Below are 27,354 nucleotides of genomic sequence, written 5' to 3'. Positions count from 1 at the left end.
ACTCCATCTCCACATGCATGGTTCCACTTACCGAGGCTGGGCTGCAGGGGGCAGCACCCCTCTGTGATCCTCCCATGTCCAGCATGAGCTCATTCTGTACCCACTCTGGGGATCCAGGTTGTACAGACACTGAAGGCTCCCAGCCTCAGGCTTAGGATCAGGCCCAGAGCCACTCATAACTGGCCTTGAGAAGAAAGGGAGACCAAAAGGAGTTGGTCATGGCCATTGGTGCATCTTAGTGTCTATTTCAATGACATCTTGAATCAAATAGGCATCATTAGGAGAAACAACGATTTTGGAAACCCCCCTGAAAGCTTCAAAATTTATAATTAACAGAATAATCTTCTTAAAATGAAAGTGATAAAATATATCTTAATGCATGAATATATAGGACCTTGCACATAACCATTGGACCATCAATTTTTTGTGAGCAATCTGTTCCCTCTGGCCCCCTCCTAAGGTAACCCACCCTCCTCCCCCTTGCCTCTCTGTCCTGCTTTGCTTCAAGTTGATGTCTTACATTCTTCTTTTGCTTGCTTTCTCAGTGTGAAATCCTGCAAAGAAATCCCCCTCAGCACAGCTGCAGGTGCCCCATGGCGTGATCTGGTGCCTCAGGCAACCTTGTCTTCCTAGCACAGGTAACCCATGGCAGCACCAAACAGTGAGTGTCCTGCTACAGACCCAGAGTGTTGGGCAAGGCTTTGAAGCCCTGAGTAAAGCTGAATTGTCAGATATTGCAGGCGACGTAAGCTAGAGGGGCGTGTGTGTCACTCGAAGGTGCTGACCGGGACAAATCTGATATGGGGCTGGCAGATGCTTAAGCAAATAAGATAAATGGAATGTGTCCCTGCCAGTGTCACCACTGCTCTCACAGTTGGTGTGGCTGTCCTCAGGGCTCAAGTAGCTTTGGACTAGGAGGCCATGGATAGGGAAAAAACAGGCCCTTGGGTTTGCTCTGCTTCCTAAACTGAGTTCTCACCCAAGCTGAAGCCCCTACCCCACCATGATCATGACTCAGCTGTCACCTTGGGATCTGGTCCTCTTTATGGCTGTTTGTATTGTTTTTTCTCCTTTCCAATAACTGGCCGATCCTCTCCATTTTTTCCAGTCCAGAGTCCAGAGGGGAGATGGATAGATGGATTTAGCTAGTTTATCTCTGGTCTGAAGCTTGCTCCAGGCCCTCTCCTTGGCTGCCAGCTGCTTCTGGATGAGCTGGCCTTAGGGGAGGCGCCCAGTCTTAACTGAATTAGTCCCCACCTTTTTCACTGCTTACACGGACAGGGTCATTTCAATCTGAAGCTGGGAAGGCAGGCATTTGGGATCAAGTGTCCAATGTAGAGAGAATATCAGGGAAGAAAAGCACAGAGACAGGACCATTGCCATTTTGGAGAAACCTACTGCATGTCAGGCACGGTACTAGGTACTTTATAATGGCATCTATCTTATTCATTCTCCAAAATTCTCTCCCTGCCATCAGAGGGCTGGGATTTTTGCATGGCCTTGAGTAAATGGGTCTCAAGAAGAGGACTTGGTTGATCTGGTTCAAAATTAAATGTCCAGAGTTCCCATCATGGCTCAGCAGTAACAAATCCAGCTAGTATTCATGAGGACATGGGTTCAATCCCTGGCCTCGCTCAGTGGGTTAAGGATCTGGCATCGCCGTGAGCTGTGGTGTAGGTCATGGATGTGGCTCAGATGTGGTGTTGCTGTGGTTGTGGGGTACAGCTCGAATTCGATCCCTAGTCTGGGAGCTTCCATATGCTGCAGGTGCGGCCCTAAAAAGACAAAAATATATATGTATATATATACATATACATATATATATTCAATGTTCTTTACACTTCGTTGATCTCTCCAGCTACTTGTAACAGCTTTTTTCTATCTTACCTTCCTTCTCTCTCCCACGGGAGGCACCCCTAACTCCCTCCTCCAATGCTGACCAGGTCTCTGACCCTCCCTGGTCCCCTAGTTCAGCCCAGTTGGTGCCCAATTCCACAGTCACCTCATGGGCTCATTCCTCTCCCCCGTGAAAATGTCTTGCTTGCTAATACATACCCATAACACACCCCTCCCCCCAGAGAGGGAGAACTTTACCCTTAGGTGCTCCAGCCCAGGACGCTTGCTCCTTCTTCCCCACCACACTTGGAAAACAAAAGCAAGAATTGCACCATCTAAAACAAGGTGCTGGTGTCCTCTTCCACTTCCCCTCCAGAATCCCATCAGATATGCTCATTGTTGTTGTTCATCTTTGTAGCAAGGAGACGAGAGGATGGCTGACAAATACTAATTTTTACAAAACTAAACAGCAAACTAGAGATAGTAAAGAGCTATATTTTGCAACCTAAGTGTTCATAAGCAGATGAGTGGATAGAGAAGAGGTGGTGTGTGTGTGTGTGTGTATATATGCATATATATTTATGTGTATGTATATATATGTATATGTATGTATATATTGTATTGTGTGTATGTGTGTATATCTATATACACACACATACAATGGAATACTACTCAGCCACAAAAAGAATGAAATTTTGCCTTTTGAAGCAAACATGGATGGATTGGAGGGCACTTATCTAAGTGACATGTCAAAGGCAAACACTATGTGATATCACTTATATATGTGAATCTTAAAAATACAACAAACTAGTGAAGATAACAAAAAAGAAACTCAGATATCACAGATACTCACAGACTCATAGATATAGAGAACAAACGAGTCGTTAACCAGTGGGGAGAGGGAAGGGGGGAGGGGCAGAAAAAGCATAAGGGGATTAAGAGGCACAAACTATTAGGGATAAAATAAGCTGCAAGGATATACTGTACAACACAGGGAATATTCAGCCAATATTTTACAATAACTATAAATGGAGTATAAACTTTAAAAGTTGTTCATCAGTATATTGTACACCTCTAACTTAAATAATATTATTCATCCACTATACCCCAATTTTTTATAAAAAGAGCTGAATTTCAAGTCTACTAGAAATCTAAAATTAGTCACTCGTCCATTTACTCTACTTTTTTCAGGTGTAATTGACTGCATTTTGTCATCCTCATTCACATTGGACACGTGTGGGCACAAGCTAGGAGTTAAAATAGTGAGGGCCAAACATTTTCCTTCAAATTGCAGCTCCTCATTAAAATTTTAAGTTTCTTTAAAAAGCAAGGTCTTCTGCTAAATAAAACTTCCTGGGTTAGAATTAGAGAACCAGACTAAAATCATAATTTTAATCCTTGCATCCAAGGTGACCATGGCAATGAGCTTGTTGGATCAACTTGAATAGTCTCACTAAGGAAACTGTCGTTTTCTGATGTGGAGGCTGCAGCATGGAGAGGGCTAAAATCCACTGGTTTTTCTATTTACCCTCTGGTCCCAAGTGTTCCGTATTCTATTCTGTTACCTGTAATTGTGCTTCCTTTTTCTGTTTCCTTTCTTTGCTCTTCCCTCCATTTCAGATGGTTTTTTTTCTTTCTCATTTCTATCTCCCAGTTGTCCTCATCCTTCTTCTTTCCATTCCCATGTGTCTCCATTGAATATTTACCATATGTTTTGCTGTATTTGGGGAGAGACAAGGAAGAAGAGATGAAAAAAGCAGAGGAAAACACTAATATTCACCTTGAGAATGCTTGTCACAGAGATACTCATAAATAATTGATTGAAAAAATCAATTAAAATATCTAATATTTATAGAAAATATACTTTGTGCTAGGCACTCTCTACATGCCTTTCCTATAATTCAGCCACCCTGAAAGGTAGATGCTGTCATTATCCCTATTTTATAGACAAGGAAACTGAAGCTTAAAAAAATAAAATAGGAGTTCCCGTCGTGGTGCAGTGGTTAACGAATCCGACTAGGAACCATGAGGTTGCGGGTTCGGTCCCTGCCCTTGCTCAGTGGGTTAAGGATCTGGTGTTGCCGTGAGCTGTGGTGTAGGTTGCAGACGCGGCTCGGATCCCGCGTTGCTGTGGCTCTGGTGTAGGCCGGAGACTACAGCTCTGATTCACCCTTAGCCTGGGAACCTCCATATGCCGTGGGAGCAGCCCAAAGAAATAGCAAAAAGCCAAAAAAAAAATAAAAAAATAAAAAAATAAAATAAAATAGCTTAGCCAAGTTACCCAGGTAGAAAATGATAGATCAGGGACATAAATCAGATCTGCCTGACTCAAAAATTGAGATGCTTAACTGTCATGACAGGTATATGCTTAGTGCTTAATTTATATCAATTTTTAATGGGCTTTATTAATAAATTGCTTGCTATGTAATGCAGCTGAAAAAAAACCATAAATGACGAAGACTAAGATTTGAAGCACAGATTTAGCAATAGTCATGTTAACTTGAGCAAGGTAAGTAAATTCTCTGAGCTTCAAGCCCTACACCTGTAAGATGAACTTACCTTTATTTCATCTTCAGGTTGATGCAGTTAAATCAGCTTGGCAAACAAGTCAGAGAGAAATATTCAAAAGAAGAATACAGGTCACAGAGACAGGAAACAGAAGTGATTTTGTATGGCACACACTTTCTCCAAGAAAACCCCACTGACCTCCAAGCCTGGATTAAATGCCCCTCTTTTATGCAATCCTTGTATTGCTTTTTTCCTGTGTTGTATCATCTGCCATAAGTATGCTAATTTTTGGTTTTCTTTTCCATGTCTCTCTCCCCTCCCCTAATGCATAAGAGCAACAGAGTCTGGCTTGCAAACCATGCTCCCAACATGCAGCCCAGTGCCTGGCATACAGTAAATGCTCAGGGAAAACTTATTCAGTGAATAACCGAAGATGGAAGAATAGGAGTATGTGAGGATGGAGAAGGAGATGGGCAGATGGTGCCGGGGATTAGACTATATACTTACCCTCTTCCCACTTGTCCCCAGTGTCCTGCGGGAAATGTGGCTACGGTCCTTACCCCTCTCATAACTAAGCCATCAGCTTTTGAGGCCCTTGTCCTAAGACAAGAGAAGCAGCTGTGGTAGAGAGGGACCGGGCGGAGATGCACTGATTTCTATCCCCAGAAGGGACAGGCATCCCACCCACTGTCATCATTATTCTCATTCACAACTAGAAATAACTAGGTCTTCACAATGGTATGGAGAAATTTACTGCAGAGCTAATGAATATTCTGCCATTTTTCTTCATTAGACTTCTTTGAATGCTCATTTTTTTCATGTCTTTCAACTAATTTTGCCATAATACCCACTCTTTAAAAATATCCACGGAATACTATAGCTTTCTGCCAGAGATTACAATGTAGCTGTGCCTGAAAGAGTTCCTCAATGAGAAAATCAAAGAACAATGTGAGCTGGAATAAAGTTATTTTTCTTACAGCTGGTACAGACTAAGTGCTAAAGTTATTTCAAAGAGAAGGGAATCCTTCCCTGGAGACCTGGGGTTTTTCATGGAGAAAGCAGCGTTTTATATCAGTTTAGGAGATTTGGAAAGTCCCAAGAATGGGGGGAGAATGTGGCTGGGGGGTAGTTGAGAGGCTGATGGGAGCAAGAAAAGGACAGAGAACACATCAGGAAGGGAGCTGAACGCAAAGTGACGGGAGACGGGTGGTGACAGGTTGCCGATGCCAGCTGAGGAATCAAGATTTTAGTTGATATGTAGTTGAGCCAGTTCCAGATTTTAAAGGATGAAAAATAAAATATTGTGGGAAGACTAATTTGGCAATAATTTTCAGGAAGACTAATTATGAGAATACTAAAGGAAATCCAATTAAAAGATAATAAATTAAAAAAGAGAAGATTTTTTTTTGAAAAACATGAGATGTAAATTAACCAACTTACTTTCCGATTGTTAAATCACCTCTCAGATTTTGTGAGTGGTGAACAGAATACTACAGAACCATTTAGAAATAGAAAAGAGTGCAGAAGGAGCCACTTAGGGAAGGAACAGAATAAATTTGGCTTTATACATATTTGCTTTAGGGACAGTCTGAACAAAGTGCCCTGAAGAAAAATAGAAATTTAAGCATTTATTCTTGTTATTGGTGTTATTATTGTCATTATCATGGCCATGATGATGATGGTGATGGAAATTCATTGGAATAAGCCTCCAATTTAAAATACAGTTAACCTGGGTGTTCCCATCTTGGCTCAGTGGTAACGAACCCATCTAGTATCCATGAGGATTCAGGTTCAGTCCCTGGCCTCTCTCAGTGGGTTAACGAGCCTGGGTTGTCATGAGCTGTGGTATAGGTCACAGATGTGGCTCAGATCTGGCATTGCTGTGACTGTGGTGTAGGCTGGCAGCTGCAGATCTGATTCGATCCCTAGCCTGAGAACTTCCATATGCTGTGGGTACAGCCCTAAGAAGACAATAAATTACTTAAATTAAATGCCATTAACCTGGTATTTGGTCCAAACCCCTTGGTCACCAAAAGCCTTTGCTGTGATTTAAAAGGAGTGGGGGTGAGGGCAAGGGATGTCACCACATCCTAGTGACTTTTTATAAGGCCAGTCGTGGTGAAATGAGACACTGCTGGGAGAAGGTTTCTGTGGCTGTCCAACAGCAAGCCTCACAGGGTGTCATTACTTAGAATTAACCCTTTGTCCGTACCTTGATTTCATCAGAGCTCAGCAGACAGACTAGAACTCAATAAACCCGCAGGAGACTGAAGTCTAATTTATGAGCAAAGAACTTCTCCCTTGAACAGTAATCTCCCTGGACAAACCAATGATGGGAAAGCAGCTTGGGGGACAGGGACCTCCAGCAGAGGGAAGTGGGTGAATGTGAAGGGTATTTCTTCTGGTCCGTGTGAAGGTTGATGTGACACCCTGCCTCCAACAGCCTAGTTGCCTCTGCTTTACGAGAATATTCACGTTCACTACATTTGGCGTCTTTCTCTCCTAGATGGTATGAGATGCACTCTTATTTATTTATTTTTTTAATTTTGCTATGCTCCAGTTCAGTGGAGCCCAAATGCCATGGCTGCCTGGGGAGAACCTGGGGAGTTTGTCTAAATTGGAGTCAGAAGCCCCAACCCCAAAGATTCGTTTTCAGGGTATCCACAATGAGGCCTGGGCATCCAGATGGCTGGCGAGCCTCCAGGAGTTCCCAGGCAGCACTGAGTGACTTTGAACCAATCTGATCTGGCAGGCAGGTAAGGCTCCCAGCCCTCCACCCCTCCTTTGGCACGAGCAGCTCTACATGTGCCGGTTTCATTTGTCTTTTCTTGTGCCAAAGATTTGTTTGAATACAGATTTTCAGCACCTTCACAAGAATTGGTCAATTATTTATCTAAGTTAAGCTTGACCTTCTGATTAGCACTGTTTTTCTTCGACAAGGTCATAAAAAAATCGTTTTGAAGCCCATCATTAATTATAATCACAGGAGTTCCCACAGTGGTACACCAGGATTGGTGGTGCCTCTGCAGCACTGGGACACATGTTCAATCCCTGGCCTGACACAGTGGGTTAAGGAGCTGGTGTGGGCCCAGCTTTGGCATAGGTCGCAACTGCAGCTTGGATCTGATCCCTGGCCCAGGAACTCTGGATGCCGCGGATCGGCCAAAAAAGAAAAAATATATGTATATATATGATCACATACAATCATTCAACTATTATTTGTTTGTCATCTTTTCTGTGTCAGACAACATGCTATGTACCAGAGATGCAACTAAATACAAGAAAGATGGCCTCTGCAGTCATTTTCTAGTGCAAGAGAAGTGGATGGGGTGGAAATAGACAACACAAATGTAAATAAAATCATTTCATGTTGTGATAAGTGGTATGAGAAAAATGAGCAGGGTTCAGTGGTGAAAGTCTCAGGAGAATATAATTTAAACAAAGTAAACAGGGAACACCTCCCTTCAGAGGTGACTTTCCAAGAGCCACCAGGTATACTGGCTGCTGAGATCCTGCATATAACATAGTGGGACATGGTCGTAGACTGCAAGACAGGGAGTAATGATGAACCAGAAGGTTAGATGATGAGGGTCAGAGAGATGACAGAGGAGGTGGCAATGGCGAGGTCTTTGTGGGCAGCAGAGTCTGAGCTGGGAGCTAAAAACTTCAGTGCATGAAGTGAAAAGATCAGTGGGGAAGGCAGGAGGCAGCGTGGGGAGAGGAAAAGGAGGCTGAGCAGGACACACGGACTTCACAGAAGCAGGAAGTTTGGTCAGGGGCTGTATCCTGGAAATGGCTGTGAAGTACAAGGAACTAGCTCCCTATCTTCTGGCTCAAGGGACAAGTGGTTCAAGGAAGTGATGTTTCCCTCTGCTTGAAAAAGTGCAAGGGAAGCAGAGTCTTGGGGGCCAGCCAGGTTTCATTAGAGAAAGTCATGGGAAACAAACAGTCCAGAAGTCCCAGCAGATTAAAGGGGAATAGGATGGCCACAAGCAGGAGGTCCAGAGAGCACAGTGGAGGGCTGAGTTTGTTTTTGTTTTTGTTAATGGAGCAGGGAGGGAATTAATTGGATCATATGTAGAAACAGACAAATTACAGTCTGGATAATAATAGACAACTGGGGAGCCTTGAAATTCACTAGTCACTGGGATAAAATACTATTATGATGACTACTATAGGAATTATTATTTATTATTGTAGTAGTTAAGAAGTAGCAGCAGTAATATAGTGACTATTTGATTTCAGGGCTGTGCTAAGTACTTCCCATGCAGTCTACCAATAGCCATGTGATTTTTCAAACCTCAAGTTAATTATATATTTTTTAATATGTATCAAATATAGAAATATTATTTATATTATATATATGTATAATTATATGTTATATATTATTTTATATATGTATATACTGTCTTTTTAGGGCCGCACCTGTGGCATATGGAGGTTCCCAGGCTAGGGGTCAAATTGAAGCTAGAGCTGCCGGCCTACGCCACAGCCACAGCAACACCAGATCCTTAACCCACTGAGCGAGGCCAGGAATCAAATCTGCATCCTCATGGCTACTAGTCAGATTCATTTCCACTGAGCCACAACAGGAACTACTGAATTTTGTATTATGTGTGAAAACTTTATGGACTACAATTTGTTGATCAGGGTATAAAGAGGACTCAAAGCTTTGAAGTCATCTCGGGAGTCTCTGAGAAGACAGCAGACAAATCCTTTTAGAGTTGAAACCCCAAACAGCTGGCTCCATGGAAGAAGGATCTTGGCTGCTGTTTTATGGTGCTTACCCAAGTTTCAAATTAGTAACTAGTAGTAGTTTCATGCCAATAATGTCCAGATAATGTAGCATGAGAAAATCTGTTAACGTAATGCAGCACATGAACCTTAAATGAATAACATGATGGTAACCCAAATATATATAAAATAAAACATGAAGCTTTGGTTGAAAGGGGTTCATGGATACCATTTTTCATTGTTAAACTTTCTGTGAAAACACTTACTACAAAATGTATACTCCGCACGCTTTGCTAAATTGTCCTAGCAGGAGTTCCCGTCGTGGCTCAGTGGTTAACAAATCTTGACTAGGAACCATGAGGTTTCAGGTTCGATCCCTGGTCTTGCTCAGTGGGTTAAGGATCCGGCGTTGCCATGAGCTGTGGTGTAGGTCACAGATGCGGCTCGAATCCCGCGCTGCTGTGGCTCTGGCGTAGGCCAGTGGCTGCAGCTCCGATTCAACCCCTAGCCTGGGAACCTCCGTATGCTGCAGGAGCGGCCCTAGAAAAGGCAAAAAGACCAAAAAAAAAAAAAAAAAAAAAATGTGTCCTAGCAGTTCGCATGAACTGTGCTCTCCTCCGTAGCGTTTTAAAACAAATATGTTAAGTTCCTTATCAATGTAACCATAGTTGTGAATGTGCTTTCAACATTTCTCCTTCTCTACTTTAACAGAACCTCAAATCCCACGTGCCTAAGGATCCCAAGGATAAAAAGGAAAATCTACTCAACTCCCAGAGGCCTCCTAGGGTCTTAACAGACACCAGTCACTCGCAAGGAGAGGCTCAAGCTTTGGGTAGGACCACAGGGTCCCCGAGAATTCAGTTGATTGAAAAACACCTGGAGACTAAGACTTTTTTCAGGAAGTTCAGCGAAATGAATTGGCCGATGGACCCTCGCCCTTTAAACAAAAGCTTAGTCAAAGATAGCAAATGGAAAGGAATTGATGCTACTCAAGAAAAACGCAGGTCTTTCCTTCAGGAATTTTGCAAGAAATATGGTGGAGTGAGTCGCCCGCAGTCCCATCTTTTTCACATGGTATCCAGGATCTATGTAGAAGATAAACACAAAATCTTATACTGTGAAGTACCAAAGGCCGGTTGTTCCAACTGGAAGAGAATTCTGATGGTACTCAATGGATTGGCTCCCTCTGCGCACAACATTTCCCATGATGCTGTTCACTATGGGAAGCATTTGAAAAAGCTCGATAGCTTTGACTTAAAAGGGATTTATACTCGCTTAAATACCTACACCAAAGCTGTGTTTGTTCGTGACCCCATGGAAAGATTAGTGTCAGCATTTAGGGACAAATTTGAACACCCTAATAGTTACTACCACCCAGTATTTGGGAAGGCAATTATAAAGAAATACCGGGCAAATGCCTGTGAGGAAGCATTAAATAATGGCTCTGGAGTCAAATTCAAAGAGTTCATCCACTATTTGCTAGATTCCCACCGCCCGGTAGGAATGGATATTCACTGGGAAAAAGTCAACAAACTCTGCTATCCGTGTTTGATCAACTATGATTTTGTAGGGAAATTTGAAACTTTGGAGGATGATGCTAATTACTTTTTGCAGCTGATTGGAGCTCCAAAGGAGCTGAAATTTCCCAACTTTAAGGACAGGCACTCTTCTGATAAAAGAACCAATGCTCAGGTGGTGAGACAGTATTTAAAGGATCTGACTAGGACTGAGAGACAATTAACCTATGACTTTTATTACTTGGACTATTTGATGTTTAATTATACCACTCCATTTTTGTAGTTTGCCCTCAATTTCTAGAACCCTGTCTTTACTTCATCATGATGGCCTCAAATCAGTTAGATGTGATTTTCCTATAATTCTCTGTATGAGAGAAATTTAACTAAGTGCAGTTGTCTTGATTTACTGAAGATTTTTACCAAACCTTATGAAGCCAATTGGCACAAAGTTATAGGAAAATTACCTAACAGAGACACGTAAACAACTTCAGTTGCAGTTGCTCTAAAATATTTGGAAAAGAGCTGCTTTTGCATTATGGATTATATTATAGAAGCAATAACCTAGCCAGCTGCTACATTAGCTACAACTGCCTCTTGGAGGGGGAGGTAGTGGGAAAATAGCATGAGTGTATGGAATTTGTTGTCTAAAGTACGTGGAGATGTTTGGAGCAGTCTGAGGCATATGAATCAAACATTAGATAGTTTTCTGACACCTTGGAAGTCCTTCTCTCATCTGTAATGATAAATCAATTTGGAAGTGGTATTTTGGACCTGGGTATTTTACTTTCGATTGGAAGGCGTTGTGTGATTTACAGTATGAGCATGTAGCAGAGAAACCAGATGAGGCAATGGCTTTTTATATTCAACAGCCAATAAAAAATGCACAACATGCTAAGATCAAAGCAACAAAAGCAACCTTCCTCTTCCAGAAGAACTTAAGGGAATTGATTCTGTTTTCTTTTGAGCCCTCTTTGCAGAGACAAAATGAACGTAACCACGAAAGGTCTTCACTTCTGAAGCAGGCAGTTGAGACGTTTAAGACTCATCAGGCATAAATGTGCTCCTAATTCTGGTTTAATTGGGCAGGGGGGGCATTGTTTCAGGATGGAATAATCATCAAAAACAAAAGTTGCCACTCCGAATATAGACCTCAACAATAACAAAGTTTTATAAGAATATTATTTGAATCAAAGCATCATGTGCATAGCTTTATATGTGCAATGTACTCTAGGATTGGCTTTTGTTTTCAGTCTAATTATTCAGCTTGGGAATGACTTTTTAAAAACTAATATACCACTTCAAAGATAGATTATGTTCCAGAGAATAAACACAGAAAGAGCCCCTAGAAACGCTTTTTAATAGGCTTATGCGTACACAAATTAAGGTATTTTCTTTTCAAGTTTAAATATTCTGTATAGAGTCCAATGCTATTGTATTCAAATGTTAAATCAAAGTCTTCAGAAAATTGGACCATGTGTCACCCCTCTGAAAATCTGTCATGCATTCTGGAAATTTTTTCCAGGGGACCCTTGATTTGAAGACACGTTTGGGTGGGGAATTTATTTTAATTGGTCAACGGTGACTCTTGAGTTAAGCAACCCACACATTCAAACCCTATTTAAATGCATTTCTTGACTACGTTCCTCTTCTCCGGCTATCATTTTTTTGTGTGTGCAGTAAGTATTCAGTTATGTCTCTCAAAGAAAAGTAGGTGTTAATATTTGAATATTAATAGACCAAGATAGTTACAGTTGTACTTATTTCATTTTGATTTTCCATTTCATGGCTGAGTATTCATGAATTGCCTCACTCTTTACACATGCCTGCCCCACCCCATCTGTCTCCCAAGGAGTGGGGAACTGCAGCGGGCCCCCGGATCATAAGTATTAAACCTTCTAAAACCAAACTTTTACTACTTTTCCACTCCATTTACCCTTGCCTCTAAACCATACGCTTAAGCTGTGCTCTCTGTTTCTAAGGAGTTTCACTCTAGCATAATCTAAATTGTATAATTTAAATTTTGCTATACCATGTAGAGCAGATTCCTAGTAACTTAGACACCTTGAACTTACTTTTTCACAGAGAAAGGGAAAGAAAGAATAGAGAATATGCCATGAAGCATGACATTTTATTCCTAAACTACACAAAACAACTTTTAGATGGGATCTGCTATAAAGGAAAGAGGCCATTTTCTCAAAGTTATTCCTAAAACCTTATGAGGAACAAACTGAAAACTTTCTTTTCATAACTTTGGAAAGAAAAAAAAAATGGAAACAAGGATCTTATCTCCATTAACATTGAGAGAATGGAATATATGTGTGTGTGTGTGTGTGTGTGTGTGTGTATAAAAAGCCAATCATATATATAACCGACCATATGTATAGATATACACAGGTATATATAGTTGTTTGGCATTCATGTCTGAGAAAAGGGGTGAGAGGAGGAAAATGATACCCAATGCTCTCTATCAAAGCTGTTCTACACCTTATCCTGCAAAAGCTCATTCCTGACCCATTGCGCAGAGACTATGTAACAGAGGGAGCTCTTCAGTCTTTCTCTTCCCCAGTGGACTCTCTGATGCCAACTGGCATCCCGTGTCTGTATGTGTTTTTATGAAGGAAAAACATTTTTTTCATATACTTGCTCTTCCTTTTAAATGACGTCTGTTCATCTTAGGCCCAAAGAAGCCACCATCATCCTGGATTCCTTGGGATTTTAAATACATTTCCCATTTGTTGTCCTGAATTACTCCATTTTGCAGACCAGTTCCCATTCACCTTTGTCATTTGTGCTTATGTATAAAGGACAAGTGTGGACCTCACTTGTCCATTGGACAGTCACCATTTCTTGGATTTAGTTTCCAAATCTACACTCATCTTCCAGATGTCCAGTGTTCCCATTTTTAACATTAGCATGCTTTAGGTATAATTATCAAGTCCTCTAATTAAACCCTAAGGATCCTATTTATTTTTATAGGCAGCAGTAACAGCCTGGGCAGACCCCTTCATTCTGTTATTCTTCTGTCTGAAATTATTCTTAGGGTAACAAGTTGGCAATTAAACCCCAAACCACAGTTATTTAACCTGCTAAACTACTTATGAGTGTATATTGTAAATATGATTGTGCCCAGAAACTGCCATGAACTTCAGTGGAGACTTAGGCACAGGACACCCAACTTTCTAATTTTCTCGAATGTGTTTGGAAATATCTATTAAGTCCATGGGAATGTGGGACTGCTTGCTAAATTCTCTAACTTCACAGTCTATAAAGTATTATCTAGCAATTCAAGAACTTCTTGAATGCCATTTATAATTACAAAGAGGAAGAAAAACTGTTACATTTTTTTCAGGAATAATTATTCTTCAAAAAGGTGTTACCTACTAAACACTGTATGTTACTGTTTAGCTGAAGGGGATGTATAAGTTAATGCAGAGAATTTGGGATATTAGAGTTCTCCTTGAGAAGATCACTGGCTGAATTAGTAGAAGTTGGAATTACTAAGCTGGGGCTGCAATAAACATCTCCCTGATCTGAATTCTCATTTGGCCCCTTGGGTTATCTTTAAAAGTCTAGGCTTTCACTGAAATTTAGAGGAGCAGAAACTTTGTTCATAATTAACATCCCCAATGTGCTCTGATATTTGAAGAATGGTGGGCCAAAGCGTTTAATAGCAGCTCAACCACCTGAGGACCTTAGACCATAGTTTAGTTACCTTTAGAGTCATACCATCTCTGTCCCAATCATAACCACTTTAATAATATTCATAATCAAAGCTAATAGTTGTTCAATATTTAAGTGCCTTTCATGCATTAATTTATTTATTCTCCATAAATCAATCTAGATTAGATGTTATTATAGGCCCCCCATGTATAATAAAGGGTGTGGCTGAATAACTTGCCTAAGGAGACATCGTTGGTAATTAGGTACGGATACAGGATAAACTCAAGCCACAAATACAACTACCAAACACTCTTCTTAGAATACTATAAATTAACTACTTCTTCTGCTTTCTCTTACCTATATTCAGAACAGCCAAAGGCAAGAAATAGATACTGGCATCTGGAAACTTTTTTGACATTTCAAATCAGTTTATCCCTTGATTCTTGCTGAGTTAAGCTGACAGATTCAAATATTTTATTAAAAATTAGGCTTCCTCTCCCTCCTCCTTTTTTTATCCTAGTTGGTCATGAGATGCAACATTTATAAAAAAGGGGGGGAGTCTTTTAAACAAATTGAGCCTAAAAAAACCAAAATATCATCTTGATAAGAAAGTCCAGATGGATATGGGCAAGGTCAAGGGGAATAGAGTCCAAGAGGAAGCAAATTCAGCCAATTTTCCGCATATTGGCACCTGATGGCCATTGAGGATGGTCATGGCTCAGCAAGTCAGCTGAAGTGAAAACTCCATAACCACTGTTAGAAACTAAGCAATTGTGTATGTCTTTTTCCTGAGTTCCCATCCCCAGTACTATTTTGGTATTTAGATAACCCTAAACTAACGCAGGAAGAAAGTAGAAAAGAATAGAGGAGGAGATTAACTAAAGCCAACTGAAACTACCATGGAAAAAGTTGACTTAAGTGCTCAGCTAGAGGAAGGCAGACTTTTCCTAGACCTGCAGGGCATTCTACCTGAGAAAGGCCAACTCTGAGCTCAACAGAGGGGCATTTCCTCACTCCATTTAATTCCCAGGATTGACTGTTCACGCTCATCTTAGTTCTTCACCAGGACCTTTTTCTTCCAGATGATTATCTTCAAATCCATTTAAGCAATCATTTTTTTTTCTCATCACTAAGCCTCTGCTCAAGTCTCGCCTTGAAATACTTTCTCTCTGGACATTCATTTCATGTTAACTCACCAAGGAATCTTTTTAGATTATTTAATTTTCAAGCCTTATCTCTTCATGAGCTCTTTTATCAATGGCGAAAGGCAAAATGATCTGATATGACATGCATCAGATTCTTCTTCTCTTGCCAATGAATGCAAGCTTTACTTCCCTTACTTTTTGTTTTTTTGCTTCATTAATTTATTTGTTCATTTGCTATATCCCTCTCCATAGGCATATTAAATCTTGGTTGTCACTGGAATGTGTCTTAGGTCTTCTGAAAATGTGTCTAATTCAGTTTGCACAGTTTCTAGCAAAGCACTGGATGGAAAGAGTTTCTTTAGTAACTGTTTTCATGATGTTGTGTAAAGATCCCCCTACCACTTCTCTTAGTGTATAATGTGTATATTTCTGCCTTATGGCCTTCAGGTATCTATAGGATCAGTGGATTTAAAGAGAAGGCTCCAGGGAGTTCCCCCATCGTGGTTCAACAGAAATGATTCTGACTAGCATCTATGAGGATGCAAGTTCAATTCCTGGCCTCGCTCAGTGGGTTAAGGATCCGGCATTGCCATGAGCTGTGGTGTAGGTTGCAGACATGGCTTGGATCTGACATGGCTGCTGTGGGTGGGTATGGCTGGCAGCTACAGCTCCGATTTGACCCCTAGCCTTGGAACCTCCATATGCGGCCCTAAAAAGACAAAACAAAACAAACCCCAGCTCTACCTTCTAGGGGAAGTGCTTCCAAAGGAAAAGCAATTTCTTTTCTTCTTCTTCTTTTTTTTGCTTTTTAGGGCCACACCCACAGCATATGGATGTTCCCAGTCTAGCAGTCTAATCGGAGTAACAGCTGCCGGCCTACACCACAGACAGCAACTCCAGATCCGAGCTGCATCTGTGACCTACACCATAGCTCATGGCAATGCGGGATCTTTAACCCACTGCACGAGGCCAGGGATTGAACCCGAAACCTCATGGTTCCTAGTCGGATTTGTTTCCGCTGCACCAAGAAGGAACTCCAGGAAAAGCAGTTTCCGATCATTTTTTGGTCAGTATTTGTGTTGTGCAACCACTGAGGTCATCACATTCTGGGTTTTCTTATTCTCACTTGAAATGCTACCTGTCCTTCAGTCTTCTACCCAGTGGATTAGCCCAACAGTATTCACTGTTTGAAGAAATCTCTTTTGACCAGCAACAAAGACGTTGGTAGCAATCCAGTACCTTTCTTTGGCATCCTTCTGTCTTGGCCACTGGGTCTCCTAGCAACAACATTCCTTCCCAACCCCTTCAGCAGAGGCAAGTCATTCTCCTGGGGCCCTGGGAACCTCAACATCTATGGAGGACTGGTTCCCACTGATGCTGTTACCCCATAACCTTCCTTCAAAAAGCCTTCCTGTCCTGAAGGTGTATCCACTCTTTCTCTACTCTGAAAAACCTTTTTCCCAGAAATCTGGCGTATAACACTCCCTGCCACCCCATTCGTGCAATTATCCTGGCCAACTTTAGCATTCCCAATGACATTCCACTGCCTTTGCTTCTCAGTGCTCTAGCCTCTCTTTCTCCCACTTCAACCCTTGGAGAGCTGGGGAAAACAGAAATACAGCCATGGGAAGTGGTAGCTATGACTCTTGTCTCCAAAGACAGAAAAAAAAAAAAAAAAAAAAAAAACACATAGTAACCTATGTAATACTTCATTGTATCCATTCATTTCCTCAAAATATATCCAAGGTTTAGAAAAGTGTTCTTAGGAATATTTTGAACTGAAATGTACTCAGAATGCTGGAGTACCTACCAGATTAAAATGACAATATCATTAGGGTGACTGTAGTCATCCTTAGGAAAAAATAAATCCTGATTTAGTCTATCAGTTCTTCAAATTAAGAAGGTTGTGGTACATGTATACAATGGAATACTACTCGGCCATAAAAAAGAATGAAAATCATGCCATTTGGCATGGATGCAACTAGAGATTCTCTTACCAAGTGAAGTAAATCAGAAAGGGAAAGACAAATACCATATGATATCACTTATACGTGGAATCTAAAATATGGCACAAATGAACCTATCTGCAGAACAGAAACAGATTCACAGACATGGAGAACAGACTTTTGGTTGCCAAGAGGGAGAGGGGAGGGAGTGGGATGGATGGAGAGTTTGAGGTTAGTACATGCAAACTATTATATTTAAAATGGATAAGCAATGAGGTCCTATTGTACAGCACCGGGAACTATACCCAATCTCTTGGGATGGAACAAGATGAGGGATGATATGAAAAAAAGAATGTGTATGTGTGTATAAATATATATATGACTGGGTCACTTTGCTGCACAGCAGAAATTGGCACAACGTTGTAAATCATCTATACTTTAATTTTAAAAATATAAAAAATAGTAAGACCACCACCTGTACCAAATTTTTGTTAAAAACAGGTTTCTGTAGTCTACCCAGTCCCTGAATCAGAATCTCTGTGAAACCACGTGGGAATTTTTTTTCAACCATTACCTGGGACCAGTCTTATATACAGACAAGTTTGAGCACCGCTTACATGTATGTGATTTTTTTTTTAAGGTGATGATAAAACCTGCTCATTTTCATTCCATTGCTCTGCTGAAAAGTTTAAAACTCAACTGCGAGATGGATCAGCAGGTACTGGCAACAAAGCTCTGCATGGAATTTTGACCAGTGCTGAAGCAAAAACTTGGCATCTGAGTCTGCCAACTGTGAAAACTAGAGCTGAAATGAAGTGAGTTATGGGGACAGCACTGGGCACTGCCCAAACTTTTTGAAATGGGGAGATAGGAACTTTCCCCCTTTTGAAACACAAAAGACAAATATGTACTGAAGACAATTTGGGCAAGTTAGCTTCACACTGAGCAAAGTGAAGACAGTATGAGTTTCTCCAATTAAAAAAAAAGCCATTTTCAAATTGACATAAGATGTTTGAAAATGGAAAGTATTTGCTGTGTGGGTTATTAGTTTGAAAATGAGCACCCGAGAAAATATTGTGCAATGCAACTTAAATGGTAAGAATGTACATTTCTTGGACTTCATTAAAGGATTTGTCTCTCCCTTCCTTTCTGTTGGGTTGAACCATATGACATTTCCAACTTCTGACCATTTCTGATGTACAATCATAGCTTTATATGTTTCCACTATAACTTCTACTGCCCCCTACCCAACTCTAGCCATATTAGGAATAGCCTCTAGAAAAAGCCCTACCCTTCACCACTCTTCCCTTTTCTTTTCTCTTTTTTTCCTTTAAAAATTTTTAATTTTGGTAAAAACATAACCTAAAATTTACCTTCTTATATTTCTTTTTCTTTTTATGATCACATCTGCAGTATATGAAAGTTCCCAGGCAAGGGGTCCCATCAGAGCTGCAGCTACCAGCTCATGGCAATGTCAGATCCTTAGTCCACTGCACGAGACCAGGGATCAAACCTGCATCCTCATGGAGGACAGTCGGGTTCATGTCCACTGAGCCACAATGGGAACTCCTCTTCTTATCCATTTTTAAGTGGTATTAAATAACATCACGTTGTTATACCACCATCACCATCATCCGTCTCCAGAGCTCTTCATCTTGCAAAACTGAAACTTCATACTCATTATTATGGAAATAACTCCCCTTCCCATTCCCCCAGCCTCTGATAACCACTTTTGGCTTTCTATTTTTATGAATCTGACTACTGTAGGTACCTCGTGTAAGTGGAATTATACAGTATTTGTCCTTTTGTGTCTGGTTTATCTCACTGAGCAAAATGTCCTCAAGGTTCACCCATGTCGTAGACATCTCAGAGTTGCCTTCCTTTTAAAACTGAATAGTGTCCCCTTGTAGATATAACTTCTCCCTTTAATCCACTCTACATGCTTTGAAAATAAACATCCAGGAGTTCCCGTCATGGCACAGTGGAAATGAATCCAACTAGGAACCATGAGTTGTAGGTTCGATCCCCGGCCTTGCTCAGTGGGTTAAGGATCCGGCATTGCTGTGAGCTGTGGTGTAGGTCACAGATGCAGTTTAGATCTGGTGTTGCTGTGGCTGTGGTGTAGGCTGGAGGTTACAGCTCTGATTCAACCCCTTGCCTGGGAACCTCCATATGCCACAGGTACAGCCCTAGAAAGAAAAACACACCAAAAAAAAAAAGAAAAAGAAAAAGAAAATAAACATCCCACAGCATCTCTCTGCTCCCAGCTTCTCATTGCCTGGCTTTAAGGCCCTCAACAATATTACTTTTATTCAATATTACCCAATAACGGCATTTAACCCATTATTATCCAGCCACGTTGAATCATTGTGTTCCTTGAAAACATCCTTGCTCTTTCCCTATTTTGCTTCTACTCTTCGTATCCATTCTCCTCTCTGTTTAATGGCCTCCTCATGTGCCCCCACCAACATAATGCTGCCTCCCACCCTCCATCTAAACCTTCTCCCCCACCCCACCCCTGCCATGACCATGCTTCCCTCAGCTCATCTCACCCACTCTGCCTGGACTCTCTTCCATTCTCCTTGCTCTAACTCCACCCATAGTCTGATGGCTCCCAAATGTCTTTCTCTAGTGCGCATGTCTGTAGTGGACCTTGACTCAGATTTCCACCTTCCTGCTGGATCTCTTCACCTAGACAGCCTGTTGCTCTTCCAACTAAACATGACTAAAGTCAAACTCATCTTCAAACCCCCAAGCTTGCTTTTTTCTTATTTGATGTCATCACCATCCTTCCACTCTGACTTCCACGACGGGAGCCAGGGAGTCAACCCATTCTTCTCACCACACTGACCCCCCACACTGACCCCCCACAGCCAGAGGAAAGCCTGCTAACTTCATCACCCACATTTTTCTCAAGCTTCTCCTCTCCTCCCAGCCTCTCTGCTACTCTCCTAGTTCAAACCCTCACCCTCTCTTGCCCACAGCACTGCAATTCTTTCTAGCTGTTCTCAGAAATTCCCATCCTGGCTCAGCAGATTACAAACCTGAGTAGTATCCGTGGGGATGCGGGTTCAATCCCAAGCCTCACTCAGTGGGTTAAGGATTTGATATTGCTGTGGCTGTGGTGTAGGGTAGCAGCTGCAGTCCAGTTCAACCCCTAGCCTGGGAACTTCCATATGCCGCAGATGCGGCCCCAAAAAACACCTTTCTAGCTGTTCTCCCACTTTGGTCTTCTCAAAACCATCCTCCACACTGCTGTATGCACTCTAAGATATAAACCCAAGCCTGGCATTTCTCTGCTTAAAACTCCTGAGTGGCTCCAGTCAACCGCTTCTGTCTCCTAACACATGTACAATGTCCTCTATGATCCAAATCCTTCTCCAATCACATTTTCCACAAATTCCTGTCCCCCTGCTTCCTCTCCAATGACCTCCCCTGACCAGTGCAAGGTTTCCTGTCTACTGGGCCTTGTTTCATGCTGTCCCTTCTGCTGAAGCATCACCATCCCTCCCTCCACTCACCTCCCCAAGGCCTCCTAATCCCTAACCTCAGCTCAGAGAGGCCTCCCTCACCTCTGCCTTGGCTCGGATGAGATGCCCTGCTCCTGTGTTACTGGGAAGCATAATCCTATGGTGGATAAGAGCCCGGGGATTGTCATCCCCAAAAACTGGGTTTGATGTCCATATCCACTTTCAAACTTAGGGACTGCTCCAATTTATTTAGCTTCTCTGAGTGCTAGTGTTCTCACATCGTAAACGAGGAGAGCAATACCTACCCAGTGAGGTTACTGTGAGCAGTAAATGGTAAAATTGTGTAAAGTGTTTTAGGAAGTGCTCAATGGATTATAACTACTCTTATTATCCCATGGGACCCTGTGCCCATCTTTTATCTTTGCCCTCATAGAATTCTAATTATTTCTCTGTGTGTCTGGCTCCCCCAGCACACTGCATTCCTTCTCTTGTTCATCTCTGTAGCCCCAGAGAAGGCACTGGTTCTGTATTTATTGAAGAAATGAATGTAGGCATGAATCTCGCACGCTTGCCCCTGTGTTGACATTGCACTGCACCCTTCTCTTAAGGCACATTATGACTTGTCTTATAACAATATGAAAATGTATCTAACTTTTCTGCTAGATTCTAAGTTACATGAGGGCAGAAACCATGTCTTGCTCAATAAATGTTCTCAGCAAATTGCAGGCTTTTGAGTGTTGATACTTTTGAATAAGATAGTCATTTAAAATAGTGGGCTCCCTAACCACTCCATAGAAACAAATAAGAAAAATCTGCTACATTATCCATCTCTGGCCCCTTTCTTTCCATTAGCTCTATGCCACCACCAGGCTGAACCTCGATCTCTTTTTCTATCCAACACCCTCAAATATCAGTTTATGTAATCAAAAAGCTTGAGAGCAAGAGAGCAGGTGGCATATCATCTCCCTCGGTGGGAATTCTCGGATGTTCATGCAGTTTTCTGACCTGCCCCATTTACAGACAGCTCTTTCATTGAAAAGATCTTGGATTTCCTGTCCTGGCTCAGCAGAAACAAATCTCACTAGCATTCATGAGGACGAAGGTTCGATCCCTGGCGTTGTTCAGTGGGTGAAGGATCCGGCATTGCCATGAGCTGTGGGGTAGGTTGCAGATGCAGCTCAGATCTCACGCTGCCATGGCTGTGGTGTAAGCCAGTGGCTACAGCTCCGATTGGACCCCTAGCCTGGGAACCTCCACATGCCACAGCCCTTAAAAAAAAGAAAAAAGAAAAGATCTTATCCCCTTATAAAAGGGTCTTGCAAAACTACGATAAGAATAGATGGTAACTCTCCCCCAAACCTTTTCAAAGAGGAACTTTTCATCATCTGTTAGGGTAACTATGCATTGGGAAAATATGCAGACTTTTCCAGATCTGTAAGGTACTAGGTCAGAACTAACACTGACACTAAAGGACACAAAACACCACCCTGACTGATCTCCTATTAGAGTAGAGGCTTATGAAGACCTAGTGATAAATGGAATTTCAACCTGTGTCTATTGTTCAGTGAGTCCAGTGGGTTCACAGACCTACCCTGTGTTTGTTTTCTCCATCCCTGAGTTTGTAATTGGGATATATCTTCTTAGAAGTGATGTAATTTTCACATTGTTCTCCTTAGCTGTGTGATCTTGGCCATTATGATAGGAAAAGATAAGTGGAATCCCCTAAAACTACTTTCACCTCTGGCCAAGATGCTAAATCAGAAATAATACCACATCCCAGGAGTAGTTTCAGATTAGCCTTCAAAGTCTTAAAGGATGCAAGAGTGATGCTCTCCATCAACACCCTATTCAACAGCTACTGTCATCTGAACCAAATGGTAGAGGGCCAGACATGCTGTCTTTGCTGCACCAGATCAGCACCACCTCTGACATCTGCTTTGCAGATTTTGATCTAGGGGAAGCATTCTTCTCCTTCAATAGAAAAGATCAAACACAGCTCACCTTCACACAGAAGAGAGAGAATATTCACTGTCTCGCTCCAGGGCTATGTTAATTCTGTAGCCTTTCATTGGAGTATGCTCCACGGAGACCTTGATTATCTTGACGTTCTGCAGATCATCGAGTTGCCTCTACTGATAACATCAGGTTAATTTGCCCTGTAGAAAAGAAAATGGCAAGTTTCCCGAGTGTCCTAGAAAGATGCATGTGTGCAACTGAATGGGAGATAAACTCTAGCAAAATGTAAGAGTCTCCCCCATCTGTAAAAGTTTTGGGGGTATAACAGTGTAGGGGACGTGGGCATTTCTTCTATGGGAAGTGACAAGTTGTTGTACCTTGCATCTCCCCACTAAGAAAGAGGCTGATTTCATAGAGTGCCTCTTTGGATTTTCAAGGCAGCAAATACTGTACTTGAGGATACAGGTTTAACCCATGTTGGAAGCTACTCAGAAGACAGTCTGTTCAGTTGGGGGTCAGACCTGGAGAGGACTCAGAAGCAAGCCCAGGCTAGGTGAAAGCTGCTCTGCCGCTTGGCTACATGACCCTGGGTGTCTGATGGTACCAAATGTACCTATGATGGATAAAGATGTTGTCCAGAACTCCTGGCAAGTCCCAACAGAAAAGCTGCATCACGTGCCTCTTGGTTTCTGGAGCAGAACCATGCCTTCAGTAGTTTAAGACTATCACCATTTGGAAATAGTTATTGATGCCTAATAGGGACCTTGGGACTCCAACTGTCACTCTCATTGGAGCTTCCTATTACATGGAGTATTATCAGATCCACAGTTATAAGGTCAGATATGCACAGCAGCAATCCATTATACAATAGAAATGTTATATTTAGAAGGTATGAGTTAACCATGTAAATAGGTGGTAAATAAGTGGTTTATATTCCATGTTACCTGCCTCTATTGCATCGATGCCCTTGCATCAGCACACACCTATGATCTGAAGGGGGTTTCCCTATGACCAACTGATGGAAGAAATAACCTGGGCTTGGTTTACAGATGGGTTAATATGAGGTGTTGTTTGGACAAAAATAGTCTACAGCCCCATTATCAGGGTGATTCTTAATCACCTGATTATGGCGTGATTTTTTTAAGTGTTTTAATTTTATTTTACCTTTATTAGACTATAGTTGATTTACAGTGTGTGTCAATTTCTGCAGTACAGCAGAGTGACCCAGTCGTACACATGTACATTCTTTTTCTCATGCTATCTTCCATCATGTTCTGTCCCAAGACATTGGATAGAATTCCCTGTGCTGTACAGTAGGACCTCATTGCTTATCAATTCTAAAGGCCTTACCAATCCCACACTCCCCTCCATCCCATTTCCTCCCCCCTCCCTCTTGGCATGAGGCATGAGTCTCAATCACACCCCTCTCAGTGTGATTCTTAAGAACAGTGGCAAAGGATTTTCTTGCACTGACAAAGTATAAAAAAGTACATATGATCATCCACTTTGCATGGAAGAGTCTGAGAGGTAGACATGCAAGCATCCCTAAGTAGAGAGCAATGGTTCAGCTCTGTTCAAGAAAAGGCCTGGAAAAAAAATGGGTTGATGTGTATAGCCACTATGGAGAACAGTATGGAGGTTCCTTTAAAAAAATAGAAATAAATCTATCATATGATCCTATAATTCCACTCCTGGGCAAATATCCAGAGAAAACCATAATTTGAAAAGACACATGTTCCCCAATGTTCATTGCAGCACTATTTACAATAGCCAAGACTTGGAAGCAACCCAGTTGTCTATAAGCATAGTAATGGATAAGGAAGTTATGGTAATATATACAATGGAATACTACTCAGCCATAAAAAACGAAATAATGTCATTTGTAGCAACATGGATCATCATACTAAGAAAAGTAAGTCAGGCAGAGAAAGACGAATATATGATACCACTTATATGTGGAATCTAAAATATATATATTCTGAAAAAGAATATATATTGTTCTATACATCATATATCATAGATTGTATTGTATAATATATGTATATGGTGTATATGTTGTATCATATATCTTATATCTTAAAGTACATAAAATAACTATATATATGTTCTTTTTCAGAATCTTTTCCCTTATAGATCATTACAAAATATTGAGTACATATATATAATTAAATAGCTGTACTATATGCCTGAAACTAACACAATATTATAAATCAACTATACTTCAATTTAAAAAATCAAATATACTTTAATTTTTTAAAATGAAGTTGAAAGATTAAGGAAATTGAGTTTGGGGAAGGTACACAGACGTACGGGAATACACGAAGATCTTTGTGTCTCAGGAGCTTGAACACCCAGGGAAGCTTTCAACAATCACATGGACTGCAGGGCTGTCCATGTGCCTCTCAGCTTTGCCTCCTTAGTGCAGTGGGCCAGTGAGCAGAGTGACCAGGATAGCAGGGATGGAGCTAAGTCCCACAGCATGACTCCCTGTTGACAAAACAGATCTAGCTGCTTCCATTACTGAACGCCCTCTCTGCTTGCAGCAAACACTAGGCAGCTACTTGGCATCCCTTAATTGCATTGGACCGGTTCCGCTCTGGAGGGAGTAGCAGTTCATCCGACGGGAATCTATATCTCTTCCAAATGGAGGTCTGCCTTTAGTGCCATCAGCCACTCCACCATCTAGGACACTCAGAAAGACTGATCTTCTAAAAGGGTCCCACCCAGCATTGTCTCCAATGAAAAGATCATTTTATGGAAAATGAAGTCCAACAGTGTATGCACAACCACTGCATCCTCTAGACTGACCATGTATTGCATTCCCCAAAAGAGACAACAAAAGATTGACTGGCTTGTTAGAGACTCAGCTATGGCACTGTCTTGAGAACTACACTTTTCTATGTTGGTTACTGTTCTTCAGGATATGGCACAGATACTGAATGATAGTGCTGTGTCCTAATTACTGGAATACGAGGCTTTGGGTGGAAAAAGGATTGTTGAGTGCCCATTGTGACTCAGTGGTTAACGAACACGACTAGTATCCATGAGGACTCGAGGTTAATCCCTGGTCTCGCCCAGTGGGTTAATGATCTGGCATTGCTGTGAGCTGTGGTGTAGGTCACAGATGCAGCTCAGATCTGGGGTTGCTGTGGCTGTGGCATAGGCTGGCGGCTACAGCTCTAATTCGACCCTGAGCCTAGGCACCTCCATATGCCTTGGGTATACCCCTTAAAAAAAAAAAAAACAAATAGGAATGTTTCTGTCTTTATTATTCACAGTGAATGACTTACAGAAGCTGTGCTTTCCATTCCTGGAAACTTAAACCACTGGGTTTGATTTACTGGTTCCCAGAAAGGAAATTTTCTGCTAGGAGAAATTCTAAAATCCCCTTAAGCTTCTAAAGACTTTGAACTCCTGCCATGGGGTGAGGAAAGGGGCAAAGAAGGAAGTCACTCTGTTGGCAAGTGGATTTGACTCTGATTTCCATAAAAAATTAGATATGCTATTACCCAATAGGACTGGAAGGAGAAAGTCTAGAACCCAGTAGACTCTTGGAATGTCTCTTTCATGTGCAGTGAAAACAGAAAATAAGAAATTGCTGCGACTGCAGACCAATCAGTACAAGGCAATTAAAGGTCTCATATCCCTGAAGGATGCCAGTGGGGTCACAGCACCAGACAAGTAATCTGAACAAGGAACAGTGCTGGCTGAGGGTGAGGAGGCTTAGAACGGAGGATGGAGGAGGGAGAGGACGAATACCTATTATCATCTTGAAAAAACACAGCTGTACCAGAGGCTTCTTGTATTGTTCTTTCAGAAAGTTTGGTGTTGAAGGACTAGTCTGTGTGATTAAATTTATAACTCCTCTTTGGGGGAGAAAGCGAGAGCAAGAGATTTCTAACAGGTCCCTCTGGGTCTCCCAGTATTGTCATTAGAGTTACCTTCTCAGAACGTGAGTATCATTCCTCTGTCTAAACCTTGCCGATGGCAGGAAACGCAACAAATGACCTGGGCTTATGGTGGAATACTATACAAGCTCTGCAAATGAGGCTTTTGAGGAATTATTTGATATGAAAATGTGCTCAGGACCAAGGAGAGGGACAAATCATAATAGAGTCTGTACAGAGAGCTTTCAATTTTTAAATACAGTATGTGTGTTGTCAGTTGTATATTACTGGGGTAATGTTTTTGAAACACAGTCTGATCCTTTTGCCTTGAGGGTCTAGGTCTGGGCCCTGCCTGCTATCAGCTTGAGGCATTGTCTGCTGGGCACCTAGAATGAGACCTGTTCTAGCAGAAAGAAGAAAAGCAAGGAGTTCCCATTGTGACTCAGCGAGTTAAGAACCCGACTACTCTCCTCGAGGGTGCAGGTTTGATCCCTGCCCTGCTCAGTGGGTTAAGGATCCAGCATTGCCGACAGCTGCGGTGAAGGTCACAGATGCTGCTCAGATCCCGAGTTGCTGTGGCTGTGGCGTAAGCAGGCAGCTGAAGCTCTGATTCGACCCCTAGCCTGGGAACTTCCATGTGCCATGGGTCCAGCCCTAGAAAGACAAACAAACAAACAAACAAACAAAAAAGGAAA

General features: G+C 41.7%; 1 protein-coding gene across 4 annotated transcripts in view; it reads left to right on the top strand.

Moving 5' to 3' along the window:
• Positions 1–17,101, top strand: part of CHST9 (carbohydrate sulfotransferase 9) — a 389,155-nt gene extending 372,054 nt beyond the window's left edge. For all 4 annotated transcript variants that reach the window (XM_021096201.1, XM_021096200.1, XM_021096199.1 and 1 more), the window contains one exon: positions 9,790–17,101. In XM_021096201.1, the coding sequence (XP_020951860.1) occupies positions 9,790–10,878 (1,089 nt within the window). In that variant the 3' untranslated portion in view covers positions 10,879–17,101. The remainder of the gene's footprint in view (positions 1–9,789) is intronic.

This window comes from Sus scrofa, chromosome 6 (genome assembly GCF_000003025.6).
Source record: "Sus scrofa isolate TJ Tabasco breed Duroc chromosome 6, Sscrofa11.1, whole genome shotgun sequence".
NCBI classification, from domain to species: Eukaryota; Metazoa; Chordata; class Mammalia; order Artiodactyla; family Suidae; genus Sus; species Sus scrofa.
Note: the sequence above shows the minus strand (reverse complement) of the source record. Positions and strands in the feature narration are given on the sequence as shown.